Raw genomic sequence first — 14014 nt, forward strand, 5'->3', positions numbered from 1 at the left:
CGGGAGCAGAGAGGGATCGGGTGAGAGTGTCGTGAGAGATCGCAACAGCCGAAGGCCTCATTTGCCTCGGTATTTAACGACGCTTACGGGAGCGCGATCGAGGCGCTGTAGGATCGCGAAATTCCTGGGAAGCGATCGCGAACGACGCCGAATCAGCGTAACCTCGGCAGGATTCGTGGACCCGATGGTTTTGAGGTATGTACGCTGGATTTGGCTTTGAGCTTTCTTCCCTCTTTTTTATCTCTTGGGTATGATATGAAGGTTAACAGGAAGTTAATCAAGAGGTTTAGCAGAAAATTTAAGAAGGGTAATAATAAGCATAAAAGATGACTAAATAATCCACCAAGGTTGGTCAAAGTAGGCAACCAAGCAAAGTCAAAAAGAGAACAATTTTCTCCTAAGTTTTTTATCATTATGAAGTTAAAAATTTTATTGCATATCAGCACTATTTGTAGACCTACAATAATTTCCATCACTTAAAAGAAGATAATTTTTTTGGAGAAAAAGGAGGTGGTTGGCCTCTAATAAATGAATGTACCAATCACCTTCATTAATTCATTTTATCTTCGAACATTCAATAAGTGATCAAGATCAACTCATACATGTTTCCTAAAAATAAAAGTCAAAATTCTAAAAACTATATAAAATTTTTTAATATTAAAATTCAAAATTTAATTATTTATCCTTGATGTAAAACCCAAAAAATATCGATCGGATGCGTCGCACGTATTTCGATGCGACACGACAAAATTAGGCGAAATTTCAAAGTCGTTGGAATTCAACGCAAGAAATTGTGAGAGGGGCACATGCGTCTTTTTCTAAAAAACCCTCTTAAAGCCTTAAGGGACCGATTTAGGGGTGTCAATTTTTTACACGACCCGAACCCGACCCGGAAAAATCCGAGTTCGGGTCAACCCGAACCCGAAACAGGTCGGGTTCGGGTTGAACAAATCAACTCGTTTTAAAAATTGGGTCGGGTTCGGGTTGACCCAACAACTCGAAATTGACCTGAAAGTGACACGAAAACTTATATTTGACCCGAAAACTCGAGATTGACCAGTTTTTTACCCGATTTTGACCCGAAAATTAGCAATTTTAGGTCAACTTCGGGTCATTCGTGTTGGGTCGGGTTGACCCGGACCCGAATCGGGTCGGGTTCGGGTCCAGAAACCTGACCCTTTTTTAAAAACGGGTCGGGGTTGACCCGAATAGTGCCGGGTCAGTTCCAGGTTCGACCCGAACCCGACCCGCTGACCCGAATTGACACCCCTAGACCGATTATTTCGGTCCCTTATTCATTTCTCTCGGTCGAACGAAGGAGAGGGCGGACTGAAGACGAGTGGCGGAAGCTCGCGAATCTGGCAGCAGTTTCCGGTGTGCTTTTGGAAGAAAGTGAAAGGGAAGGCTTAGGGAAGAAGAAAGATGAGTTTCTCATGTAAGAAACATCTCTTTTTCTTTAGATTTCTTGGAGAAAGATAATTAGGGTTTTGCTTTTTGTTGGGGCTTTCTTAGAAAAATGATAGGGCTTGTTTATGAGCATGTTTCTAAGTCATAAGAATGAATTTTCTTAAGAAAAACTTTAGGTTCCAAAATTAGGGTTTCTTTTAAAATGACATTTTGTTTAGGAATGTTGTTAGGAAATGTTTAGAAGCATGATTAAGCAGTGAAATTAATTTTTTATATATTTTTTATTTTTAAAATTGATTTTTTTCTATAGATTTTTTTAGTTTTAAAATTAGGTTTTTTCCTAATTTTGTGATTTTAAGCTTACATGCTAACAAATTTTGTTCCTAGGAGACTTGGGAAGTCTCTAAATAAGAGAAAATGAAAATTTGGAAAGAAAAATATTTTCTTTTTTCTAATCCGATAATTAAATACCCTAAAATGATAATTAGGTAAGAGAGATGTTTTAACATGCAAATTGAATGAAATTAATGAAGAATTAGGTTCCGAAAATTGGAATTTAGGTAAATCTGAAAATTAGCATTTAAAATACATTTCATTAAGGAAATCATTAAGGAAAATATTGATATAAAAGCATAAGATTTGGATATGTAATGAACATTATTAGATATGTGATAAACATGCTTTGGGTTATGGGCAAGTTAGAGAGTATTAATGAGCTTAAGGAGAGTAATTAAGTAATGGCATGTGTATGGTGTTTAGTGAGGTATAGTGATTTGGGTTGATATAAAAGGCTTATGTTGTTATGTTGTAACTTTTCCTTAGGACTTGAAAAGATGAGGTATTAAGGAGAGATCGGTGAAACGACACTTTCAAGGAGCAACATTTGAGGTAGGAACACCTTACTCTACAAATTTGTATTCCTTTATATTATGTTTTGAAATGTCTCATTAGTTGATACATATTAAATGCATATGAAATGTCCTTATTATTTGATAGAATTGTATATTAAATGTTTTTATGAATCAATGCATATTAAAGTTTTCATTATTTGATCGGTAAGCAATGCATAGAAGTCTCTTTCATGTAAACGTGTCTTATACTCAAGGTATATGATTGATATGAAAAATATTACACTATCTATCTATGTTTCTATGAAAAGGATGGTTGAATGATTGCGCATGTTGAAGGCGGAGTACCAAATATGGTGCAAAAGAACAATATGGCTCTTTTGAGCAATATGGCTCTTCGAGACAAAAGAGGAAAGGAAAATAAATGGCCAAAAATATGTTTGTGTACCTGATCAGTATACTTCTGATACTCTGGTACGGTTGTATAAAATAAAGAATAAGCTCTCATTTTAGAACATTTGACAAAGGAAATGACATAGTTGAAAAGATATATATACATGAATTAGCATGTGACACTTAGCATATACATAAGAACTAACATGTGATACTTAGCAAAACAATCATTACATTTCATAAACATATGGAAGAGTTAACTCACTTTTAGCATACATGTTGATTTTCATTTAATTGGTATATGAAGTTGTTAGAATTAGTGTTTCTTATTGAGCTCTAGCTCATTCTCTTGTTTTGGGATATTTTTAGGAGAACTCGCTGCTAGGAATGGCTGACCGTCCTTGGTACAATTACAGTCGTAGAGGGCAGGATGACAGGTTCCTCTTAAGTTTCTTTTAGTTATAGTTTAAAAACTTTTGGGTGTTTTAGCATGAATGAGATATTTTGCCACCTTTGTACTTATGAAACTTTTCATGAAATGATATGAAATACTTAGTATAATTTGGAAAATTGTTTAGAGGCGCTTTTAATTTTCTTTTGGAGTGTTTTAGATTCTTCAATACATGTTTATAAAAATCTCATGTTTTGAACGTCTGACATTCTTTCCCACCTCGTCTACACGAGCTCACCGGGCTGGGTCGTGACACTTGATTGGGCTCTTATGATGAGCTTTGATTGGGCTCTTAGTTTAGCACTTTCTTGAGCTCTTATAATTGTCCTTAACTTCTTTTTCTTGATCAAATTGATGTGCTACATCAAAAGGCCTTGGAAGTTGCTGTCAAGCTATTGAGTTTGAACCTCACCTTACCATAGTAAATTCCATCATGCCAATTTTGGGGCGGGCAGGGAAAAAACCTCTTCTTCAAGGATCATAGATTTTATGATGTGGCATTGCTAATGTTGCGTGCTCATGCTCTTAACATACGTGTTTATACATTTTTTTTCATGTAAAAAGGCTAAATTAAGTAACTAGATTGAGCCAATGCTAATGCAACAAGACCCATGCATCCCTAACAGAAATAAAAAATAAAAAAAAGACCCATGCATCCCGCACTTATTTGAAAAATGTTCCTTTTGGCCTAGATCATGACCAAAGCGGTTGCCTAATCTATGATTGGCACATGAAATAATGTCAATAATATTTATTTTGCACATTCTTAATGCAATAACAAAACAAAGTTATAAAAGTATAGAGAACTTACAAGAACATAGTCAAGCATTGTCGCTTGGGTGAACCTCGAAAATCACTGTTCACTCTATGCTCAAGTATCCAGATTACAATTCCAATTATAAAGAAGAAAGCTCCAGTCACACACCACATTCCAACTGTAAAAGGCCTAAGGAAAACCCAGGCACTTGACTTGGTACTCCTAGTGGGAACCACAATGACAAGGCCAGTTGACATATATGGCTGAGTAAAATCTACAAGCTTCGTACGATTTGTGACGATGGAAATGTCCCCCACCAGTGCATCAATTTCCTAATGTGTATTATTTCATAGTGGGGGTTCAATAACATAACTGAAAAGAGGAATTGAAAAAAAAAATAAGATTGCAGTACAAAACTCACATTATTAGCCACCATATTCACAAGCGACCAGTATTTTGGAGTTATATGACCATCACCAAATGGTACAAACTGATATGGAACTTCGTATGGAAGTAATTTCAGAGCCATACGGAAAACATCAATGCAATATCCTTGCACTGTATGGTTATCTGTTAAAATGTTCACAAACTGAAGATAACTTACTCTACGAGGAACTCCAATTCTTAGGGGCCTTTCGCGCGTCGAAGGAATCCAACCACGAGGTGTCATTTTCATCCCACCAGGCCACGTAATCTTATGAAGAACCTTACTTGCAGTGAAATTTCCCTGGCGATTTGTATGCGAGGTATCTGGGAAAGAAAAGGACAAACCTACAATGTTTGTCCAATAACCAATAGTATTAATATCTGAGCCATAAATATTGATGATTTCATAGTTTCCACTAATGAGGCTGCGGTTGGTACCAAAGAGGATTGGCCCAGACGAGCCACTAAAATTCTGGCTTAACAAATTTTGTAGTAACAATTCCCCACTGTCAAAGGTTTTGATCAAGTCAGTCCTCATATGACCTCTGTTATCACCAATCTGATTGCTCAAGCTGAAGGTTATATTCCCAGAATTGTCAAGGAAGTTATTGATGGCATGGGCAACAGCCCACACAATGTCATAGGCATAAAAACCATATGTGTTTAGCTTGGAACTTGAAACTCTAGTATGAAGCCGATTCCATGTTGATTCAAATGCTTTCTTTTGCTGAGACTCTGGAATGTATTGCCGAAAGCCCACTACACCTTGCAGATATTCCAATGAGTGAGTTTTGTTAAGCTCAAATGTATCGAGAGTGGCGCTGAGCCAATCCGTTGCAAGCCAAACAAAGTCGGCGGCCATCATCTGAAGATCTTGGGCCGCATGGAAAATTTCAAGTCCAGAATCTGGTGAAGCATGCACCACATAAACTCGTGGACCAATTGCTTTAGAATTTTGCAGCAACTCCAAAATTTTATTCCGAGAAGCTCCAACAGGCAATGCAATTTTATATGATATTTTTAACCTTTTGTTAGTTAACTCATCATCTAGAGCATATATTCCATTCCTCCCATAATCATCATCGATGAAAACTGCAATAACCTGTTTCCACTCATAGAAATCAATTAGATTAGCCATGGCTGCCATCTGATAAGAATCACTTTGTGTCATGCGGATGAAGTAGGGATACTGAAGGGAAGATAGGCTTGGATCTGTAGCAGCAAAGGATATGAGTGGTATATGAAATCCACCCGCTAAGTATGAAAGAATATGAGCTATTGTTGAGGATTGCGGCCCTATAACTGTTATCACCTCTTTGTTAAGAACCTTCAACGCTGAAAGAATGCATCACCAGCTCAGAAACATCATTCAATATATTTGTGTACCAACCACCATTACAGAAGACAAAGTATACGTTGGATTATAGAACTTGATTAAAGATCAGAAAAACAAGTTGTTCTAAAAAGTACTTTAAATGGAATATATATATATATATATATATATATATTATCAGAAGTGGAAATATTAAGCGTAGTAATAGTCATAGAAGTCAATTTTTAAACTAATCTTCAATATTGAGATGAAACAGTAAGAAGCTCTATGTTATCAGAAGTGGATTCTTCATAGGGGTATTAACAAGTTTATAACCTAGAAAATTAGTACCATATTTCTCTAAGAAATTGATAAGCATTTTAATATAAGCAAACCCAACTTCAAGAAAGTACTTTGGTTATCCCAATTTATTTTGTATATGCCACTCTAATCACTCCCAATAAGTATGACAGAGCCAAAAGGTCTATATGCTTAATGAAGATACTCCACAATGCTACTGCAAAGACCAATCTCGACCAAATAGGCTTTTTCAAACCAACTTTGTGGTGAACCTGGATGATCTTCCTAAGTAGACAGTGGTTATCCCCTGAGCAATAACCAGAAGGTATATAAATTTTCTCATTCAAGACCTCATATAGGAAGTCACTACTCACATCCATTTCTAGCATAATCCATCCTTGATTGATGATCACAAATGATAGAATTCTAACAAAGTTTTGTCAGACAACTAATTGAAAAAGTGTCAAAATAGCCTATTCCATATATATGCATAAGTCATTTTGCAACTAGCCAAATTTTGTATCAATTGAACAATCAGGATAAAATTTGAACATGAGCATCCATCAAAAAGCAATCATGAATAACCAAAACCCAATATATGGAGACCAAGTAAAGCGCCCATTCAAACTTTCATAATTTGTTTTCATAAAGGAGTCTATAGCACTTCCTAATGTGCCTTGGAAATAAAGACAATTAATAAGGGTAAGGTAAATTCACAAGAAGAAAATAAATTATCAAATGATAATATATATAGATGTGTGTGTGGGCGCGCACGCGCAAGTACTGAGCAATATATTCAATTTTATCTTTTCATCAAGCTATGGATAAAGGTAAATCCCATAGCTCATCAACAGATGGATTCTTATTTAGATCTAATAATGTGGATGATAGGGGTGCAAATGAACAGAGCCAAGTCGAATAGGTGCTCGTTCATATATGAGCTCGTTTATTATCAGCTTGTTTAAGTTGGGTTTGAGCTCGATTCATGCTTTTATGTTTGTATTCAAACTTGGTTCGTTTAAAATGATAAATATTCATATTTTATTTGTGTATGTTATGCATGAATGAATGATCAAGTCTCGCAAAGAGAGATTTCTTGCTAGAATTAATTAAAACGCATCAACATAAACTTTGCAAAACAGTATGAACGGTAAGCCATTTGAATTAGAAACATGTGAAGTTACTTGAACACTTGTATGTAATGGCTTGACATTGCAAAGGATAAGATAATTAAGACATAACTCATATAAATCGGCACAAACACAACATTCAACAAAGGACAATACAAGTGAGGTTCTTTCTCTCAAATTTAAGTAGAACTAAGACTGGATAAAATAACAAACTTGTAACAATGTTACCAAGAAGAAAGGAGAACCAAGTATCTAGCTAAGAGGAGAATGATTTAGATGCTTAGCTCAATAATAAAGTAGTTGGGCTCCTTGATGGCTATCTTCATATACTTGCTTCTCTTGCAAAATGCTCTCAGATTTCTATGGGATTCCTCCTTGATGTTGGCTGAATTTAAATGTGAATGCTCACTGTTTTCTCCTTTGAGTGTGGCTGATATCGGAGAGAAAAATAGTCATTTGGAGATGAAATGAAGTGGAAGAGGGAAGTGAAAGGGGCCGGCCAGCTTGGGAAAGGGGAAGGTAGTCAAGGCGACATTAAGTGGAGCTTCGGGAATTGCTTGGGAATTAATGGCAGCACATGGGAAGAGGAGTGGGTAGGCTAGGGATTAGGGAAAAGTAATTAAGGAAGGTTTGACCAATTAATTACAAGCTTTGAATTGTAATTAATTGTGCATGGGTAAGTGGGAGAATTGATGTTTGGCTTTGGAAGGGAAAAAGTTGAAACTTAATGAGGATTGCTTGGGAAGATGGAAAGGTGATTTGAAAATTCAACAAATTAAATGAAAATCCAAATTGATTTCCACATTAATTATGCTTGGGAATACCAAGGGTTCAAGTGCATTTAATGCTGGAATATTAAAAGTCACAAGAGAAGATGAAAGGGCATTTGTCGTTGGTGGAGAGAGAATTTTGTGGACTGTAGGAGCTGTTAGTGGAGGTGGGGAGACGCTAGGCTGGTGCAGGAGATGGGGGTTGGGCATTTGGCTAGATAAAAACCAAGAGCCCAAAGGCTGTTGGGTGATGCTTTGCCTTCTCCAAGGACTTATCACGCGCACACTCTCAATTCTCCAAGAGAACAAGATCACACAAAATCATAATTTTATAACATAAACATCCAAAATATTATATGAGGGGGTGGAGCCATATATATAGGCCCAAACAAAGGGAAAAACCAAAAGACAATAATACCCATGACACATCACATAAGTAGAGGGCCAAAACAGGAAAAAAATGAAAGACAATAATATCCCTCAATAACAACCACAACATAAACAACTAAGAGGGGAAAAACAGGGAACACATTATAGCTTAAAAAAATGAGTTTTATCGAGCCTAATAACAAATAATTACCTAGAACCTTTTTTGCGAGCATATAAAGCAAGTATTTTCGAGTTACCAAAAGAGTCTATTCACGAACATATCTAGTGAATGTTTTTAAGAAATCAAAAGAGTCTATTCATGAACAAATGAGCTTAGAAAATAATTCTTCTTATAAACAAGCTTGTTAATAAACACTTAAAACAAACAATCTAACAAACATGAACAAGTACCTCTAGTTCATGAACAAATTCATTCTATTCAAAAGGTATAAAAAATGTTATAAAATAAGAGTTGTTTATTATAATAAAATTAAAAATCATGTTAAAATACCAAATAAATAATTATAACAAGACTTAATCAATTGTTAACGATTCACAAGCTCTATATTAAATATTAATTGTGCTTCTTAATGAGCTTTATATCAAGTTTCTCAATGAGCTTATTTATGAGCCTTAACTGATATTGTTCATGAATATAAACAAGCCAAACATATAGTTGTTAAACTTTATTTAACAATCAAGTATTTTAAAATATATTCAAATTTGTTTAATTACTTAAACAAATTATCATGAACAAGTTGTAATCGAGTCCAGACACAAATAACTTGTTGAACACTCAGTTCATTTACATCCCTGGAGGTAGGAGATGTTGTTGTGCAGGATAGCCAAAGCTATCGATAGTAATCCTTTGGAGGGTTTGAGGTAAGTATAGGAGCTTATGGAAGCAAGGAATATGCAATTAAGATGGCTCAAAAGGAGCATAGAGAAAAGTGTGAGTTAATTAAAAGTTACATCGATCAATGTATAATGTCACGTAAAAGAACATAAACATATATATCGTTCCTTAAGTGATAGAATAACAAAACATATACATCAAATAACACAAGGATAGAGTCTATCATGCAAATTAAGAGCATAAAGAAAACAAATGCGACCAAATACGTTAGTTGTAATGGAAAAAACAGTTTCATTGAGATAAAACGTGGATAATGGTAAAACATTATTGGGAATAGTGGAGGGGCACAGTTTTTGAGTGGCTATTAAAACTTCAACCCCTCTAAACTATGAGAGACATTCACATAAGCACAAATGCCCTTGCAAAATCAAGAATATGGTGATTTTTTATTAAAATTTATTAGGACATGAGAATTAATGAATAATATAAATCACAGAGCAAGCATGAGATTAAAATTGCATAAATTCAAAAGCATTATCAATACCTAAAGTTTTGATTAAGATGCAAAAAATAATCCTTTATTTCATGATGGAAGTATGACATGTGTGAAGAACCTTTAAGTGACATTTGAGCAAATAAACCAAAGTGACTAGTGAACAATTAACAATAAATGTGACAAAAAAGCAAAATCCTAGGTGAGCTAGGAGTAGGACCCCAAATGTTTGAGTGGACAACCTCACAAGGAAGAGCTCGGCCACGAGATAACTTACCTATGGATGAGTATCGAAGAGAACATTCCTGAGAAGGCTTCCTCGTCTTCTTTTTACATTAATTGATATAAATAAGCTAAGAACTTTTGATGTTTTCCTTATTAATCATGTTGAATTAATTCAATTAATAGTTGGTGATAAATTTACCATTAGGTTTCAAATCCTAACTAAGATAAAAGATGGCAAGTGAAACTAAACCTAGTTAGTTAATCAATTATAAATTACAGGAAATTTTTGGAAGTCTTGGTTATAAAAATATTTGTATTGTTTGTTTTAGTTATTGAGTCTTTGTCGTGCAATGTATTAAGGGTATGTTTGACCTTGATTCTCTTGAATCCTAGGTTTGTGGAGTATCATAATTGAGGCCAAATAATATAAGGGTTGTCATTGAGCCATCTCAATTTGTGTGCAGTTGGTGATTATTTACTTGTTAAAGGATGAATATACCCTTCATTGGTAGGAGCACTTTCCTTAACACTTGTTGCAGGCTTCTTCTTCTTCTTCTTCTTCTTCTTCTTCTTTTGTTTTGTTTTTTGCTTTTTTTTTTTTCTTTTTTTTTGATACATACTTTATTCATTCATAGTGATTCATGATTCATATTAATATGATGTGATATTTAGTTAGTTAGTTCTACAATATTAATTGTTGCATAATTTTTGGGTTGCTTATGCTCATTTATTTTATTAATAACCTTATGTAAATCGTAAACTTTGTTAGTATGCAATAAACTTTTATCATACTAGCGATAAAAATTTTGTTATGACACATTGTCCATGATATAGTATCTTATTATATGCATGATGGATGCAAATGTTTGTAGTATTCTCTTGTTGATGTGATTACCTTGTTAGATTGACGAGCTCATATGTGACAACTCTCTTGGAGGACATTGGACTCCACCATATGAGTGAAACCTTCCTCTTTTCAGGGAATCACAAATAAATGCCAACATATGTAAGGTGTAATAATAAATACACCATGAATCAATTTTTGATGTAAAATCAAGGTATAATTGCACATGAATGATTTAGCATTTGAATGCAATAGCTATCAATTTGCACATTTCTTTTATAAAAATATATCACATGCTAGTTGCCATTGAATTGTTTCCATTGTCGATAATTTTTGCCATCCAAGTTCAATTTGTTTTAGTATGATGGTGTTACGGCAGGAGGCAACTGGGCGGAATCAGGAATGGAGCCAATGGGAGGGTTCGACCAGCCTTGTGGGGCCTAGGAGAGCTATCATGCATTATGGAAGGAGGAGAAATCAAGGGGAGATATTTAAGAAAGTTTCCTAATTATGTTTATTGTGTTTAGAAAGGTTTTAATTATTTAGAAAGGTTTTCTAAATTATGTTTGTTGTTTATGAAGGTTCTATTTGTGTTATTGTGTGCTATGACTATTTAAGAGAAAGTTTTGTTTGGGGTTAGGGCATGAGATAATTTGTGTTTGCTATAGTTTTATTTTAGAGAGCTTCCTAGTGATGTCTAGGGTTCGTGGGAGAGCTGATCTATGAATAGTAGATCAATAATTGTATTTTTCCTACTTGTTAAAAAGATAATCAAAATTCAGCCCTGATCTTTGGATTCCTATATTTTTCTTATTGCCTACTTGTTATTTTTACTTCCAAGACGCATCATATGGCTATAAGAATATGAAATAATATTGCATAGATGATGGCATTGTTTTCATTGATTATATTATTGCCTTATGTCTTGCAGTTTAATTTTTAGTAGCTTAACCGCCAAGTTTCACCTACTAGATTTATTTCTTGAAAAATCATGCCGATTAAATTTTATAGTTTTCGAGTAATCATTTGTGCACATTAGAGGAGAGAGTTTATAGATATGTGTTGCATGCACCCTAGGAGCGTGATCAAGGTTGTAAGTTACTTAATTGATAAATTAGCAGCTTCTATATTTCTTCTTAGAAGAACCAGTGAAATAGTTATATTTCAACTCAAATAGCATTACATGAACTATTTAGATGATATAAACTTAGTTGCTCTGGTCATGCCATTTGTTCATAGATATTGCTATGGATATCTTTATGATTGTTTGATCAATTCTAAATTTACTAACTCACCCCATCCTTTCATGTTCTTCCAGGTCCTATGAACAGGCGATTACTGATGGGGTCATCGATACGAGGTTTCAACAAGTCTATCAAAGGCGACACAAGAGATCGATGGCCACGATGGAGAGTCTTTACTTTTGATGCATCTTATGTATTAGTTATTTTATTTTTCTCAGTTTTCCATTTTTGCCCTTATGGGTAGTTGGTCACTATTGTAGCCCAAGGGGCATTCTAGTCTTTTGTTTTATTTGTCATTGTGAGGCCTATATATATGACCATTCTCTTATGTATTTGATGATGAATGATTAAAGAAATTTTTCATTACTTCTTCTTCTTCTTGCATGAGAGCTAGAGAGAAGGGAGAGCTCAAGGTGAGCAAGTGCAAGGCCCACCAGTCGTTGGAAGAGTCCACGGCTCGTGATTAGTTTACGATTATCTTCTTGTTGGTTCCGTCGTCTTCCCCTCCACACATCTACCCACCAACCTCCCTAGCTCCACCATTCAAACTCCACCCACCAACCAAATCCCCCACCCATCCCCCTTCCCTTGCCGCCGTCCACCACTCCCCTCATTTTCCCTGCATGATGATGATTTCAATCATCATGATGCTTTCCTAATTGAGCCAAGCATTAGAGGGAAAATTGGATTCAATTTGAAATTCAAATTTTGAAATTCAAAATCTTTCCATTTTTTGGAATTCCCATTTAGGAAAGTTTATTTCATGATTCCAATTTAAATTAAAATAGATTGGATCTTTGAGTAACTTTCCTAAATCACAATTCATCTTTGGAAACTACCTAATCTCTTCCCTCTCTCTATGCTGCCAGCCATGCATGGCTTCCCCTCCTCTCTCTATGCCGCCGGCCATGCATGGTTTCCCCCCCATTAAACCACCAATCAATGCATTAATTACAAATTAATTTGAGATCAATTTCAAATTAGTTTTCCCCCCAAATCCCCTCAAATCCTGAAATTAATTTCAGGTTTTTGAATTAAACTCCCCTCCCTCTCTCTCCTATACCGCCGGCCCCATGTTTTGAGCCCCTCTCTTTAATTCGCATTCAATGCCCACTACAGGAAAAACCGTTATTACCGGCGGACCAAATCCGCCGGAACACATAGATAATCCGACGGAACCATAGGTTTTCGGCGCACGTTTCGGCATAAATTCATACGCCGGTTTCGGTCGCGTCGATAAATTTTTTCCGACGAATGTAATACGCCGGAAAACGTTCTGGCGCACGTACCGACGTCTTACCGGCGTAAAACATCGGGTTGGTGCCGACGACTTGCAACCGATAAATTCCGACGCCATATGCGACTGTAAGTTTCTGTCGGATTGTCCGCCGGTAAGTACCGGCGGATAAAACGCTGCAAGTTCGTCGTAGACAACCCACGGCTTTGTTTGCGGCGCAAAATCGGCGTCGGAAAGAAGCGGCAGAACTGGCGCCGGAAGATGCGCCGGTAGTTGCCGACGGAAGGAAGATGTCGATACGTTTGAAGAATGGAATTTGCTGCTCCATAAGAAGAAAATTCTCCACATTTAACTTAGAAGAGCATAAATTTTTTAAGAAGACACTTAGCTCGATCAGGGGCTTTAAAATCTGATCTGGAAGATAACTAAAAGCAGTGGATAGTAAACATTGCATGAAGATGTGACAATCATGACTTTTCAATCCAAATAATCTCCCTGATCTTATGTCAACACACCTGCTTAGATTGGAAGAATATCCATCAGGTACTCGTAGAGTCTTCACCCATTCACAAATTGCTCGTTTTTGCTCTAAAGTTAATGTGAATGAAGCTTTTGGTTTGAGAAATTTTCCCGCTCCACCATCCTTCAATTCCAAAGCTTTCCTTCTACAAATCTCCTTTAAGTCAATCATTGCTTTTATATTATCTTTCGATTTCTCTTTGATGTCCATAACTGTATAGAAAATATTATCAAAAACATTTTTCTCTATATGCATAACATCCAAGTTATGTCTAATCAAGTTTGTTCTCCAATATGGCAACGACCAAAAAATACTTTTCTTGGTCCAATTATGGTTGACACCATATTCTGGCAATCTGAACTCAGCTAATGTTGGAGATTCCATTATGGTGGGCAAGAACTCTACTCTTTCAAAAATTTCTTCACTACTAAA

At 35.7% G+C, this 14014-nt stretch overlaps 1 protein-coding gene across 2 annotated transcripts in view; it reads right to left on the reverse strand.

The window, feature by feature from the left end:
- LOC110101181 (glutamate receptor 3.7) overlaps positions 1-14014 on the reverse strand; it is a 26539-nt gene that overhangs the window by 8025 nt on the left and 4500 nt on the right. For both annotated transcript variants that reach the window (XM_028697150.1, XM_020828971.2), the window contains 2 exons: positions 4278-5617; positions 3911-4188 (listed from right to left, as the gene is read on the reverse strand). In XM_028697150.1, the coding sequence (XP_028552983.1) occupies positions 3911-4188; positions 4278-5617 (1618 nt within the window). The remainder of the gene's footprint in view (positions 1-3910; positions 4189-4277; positions 5618-14014) is intronic.

This window comes from Dendrobium catenatum, unplaced genomic scaffold (assembly GCF_001605985.2).
Source record: "Dendrobium catenatum unplaced genomic scaffold, ASM160598v2 fragScaff_scaffold_883, whole genome shotgun sequence".
NCBI lineage: Eukaryota > Viridiplantae > Streptophyta > Magnoliopsida > Asparagales > Orchidaceae > Dendrobium > Dendrobium catenatum.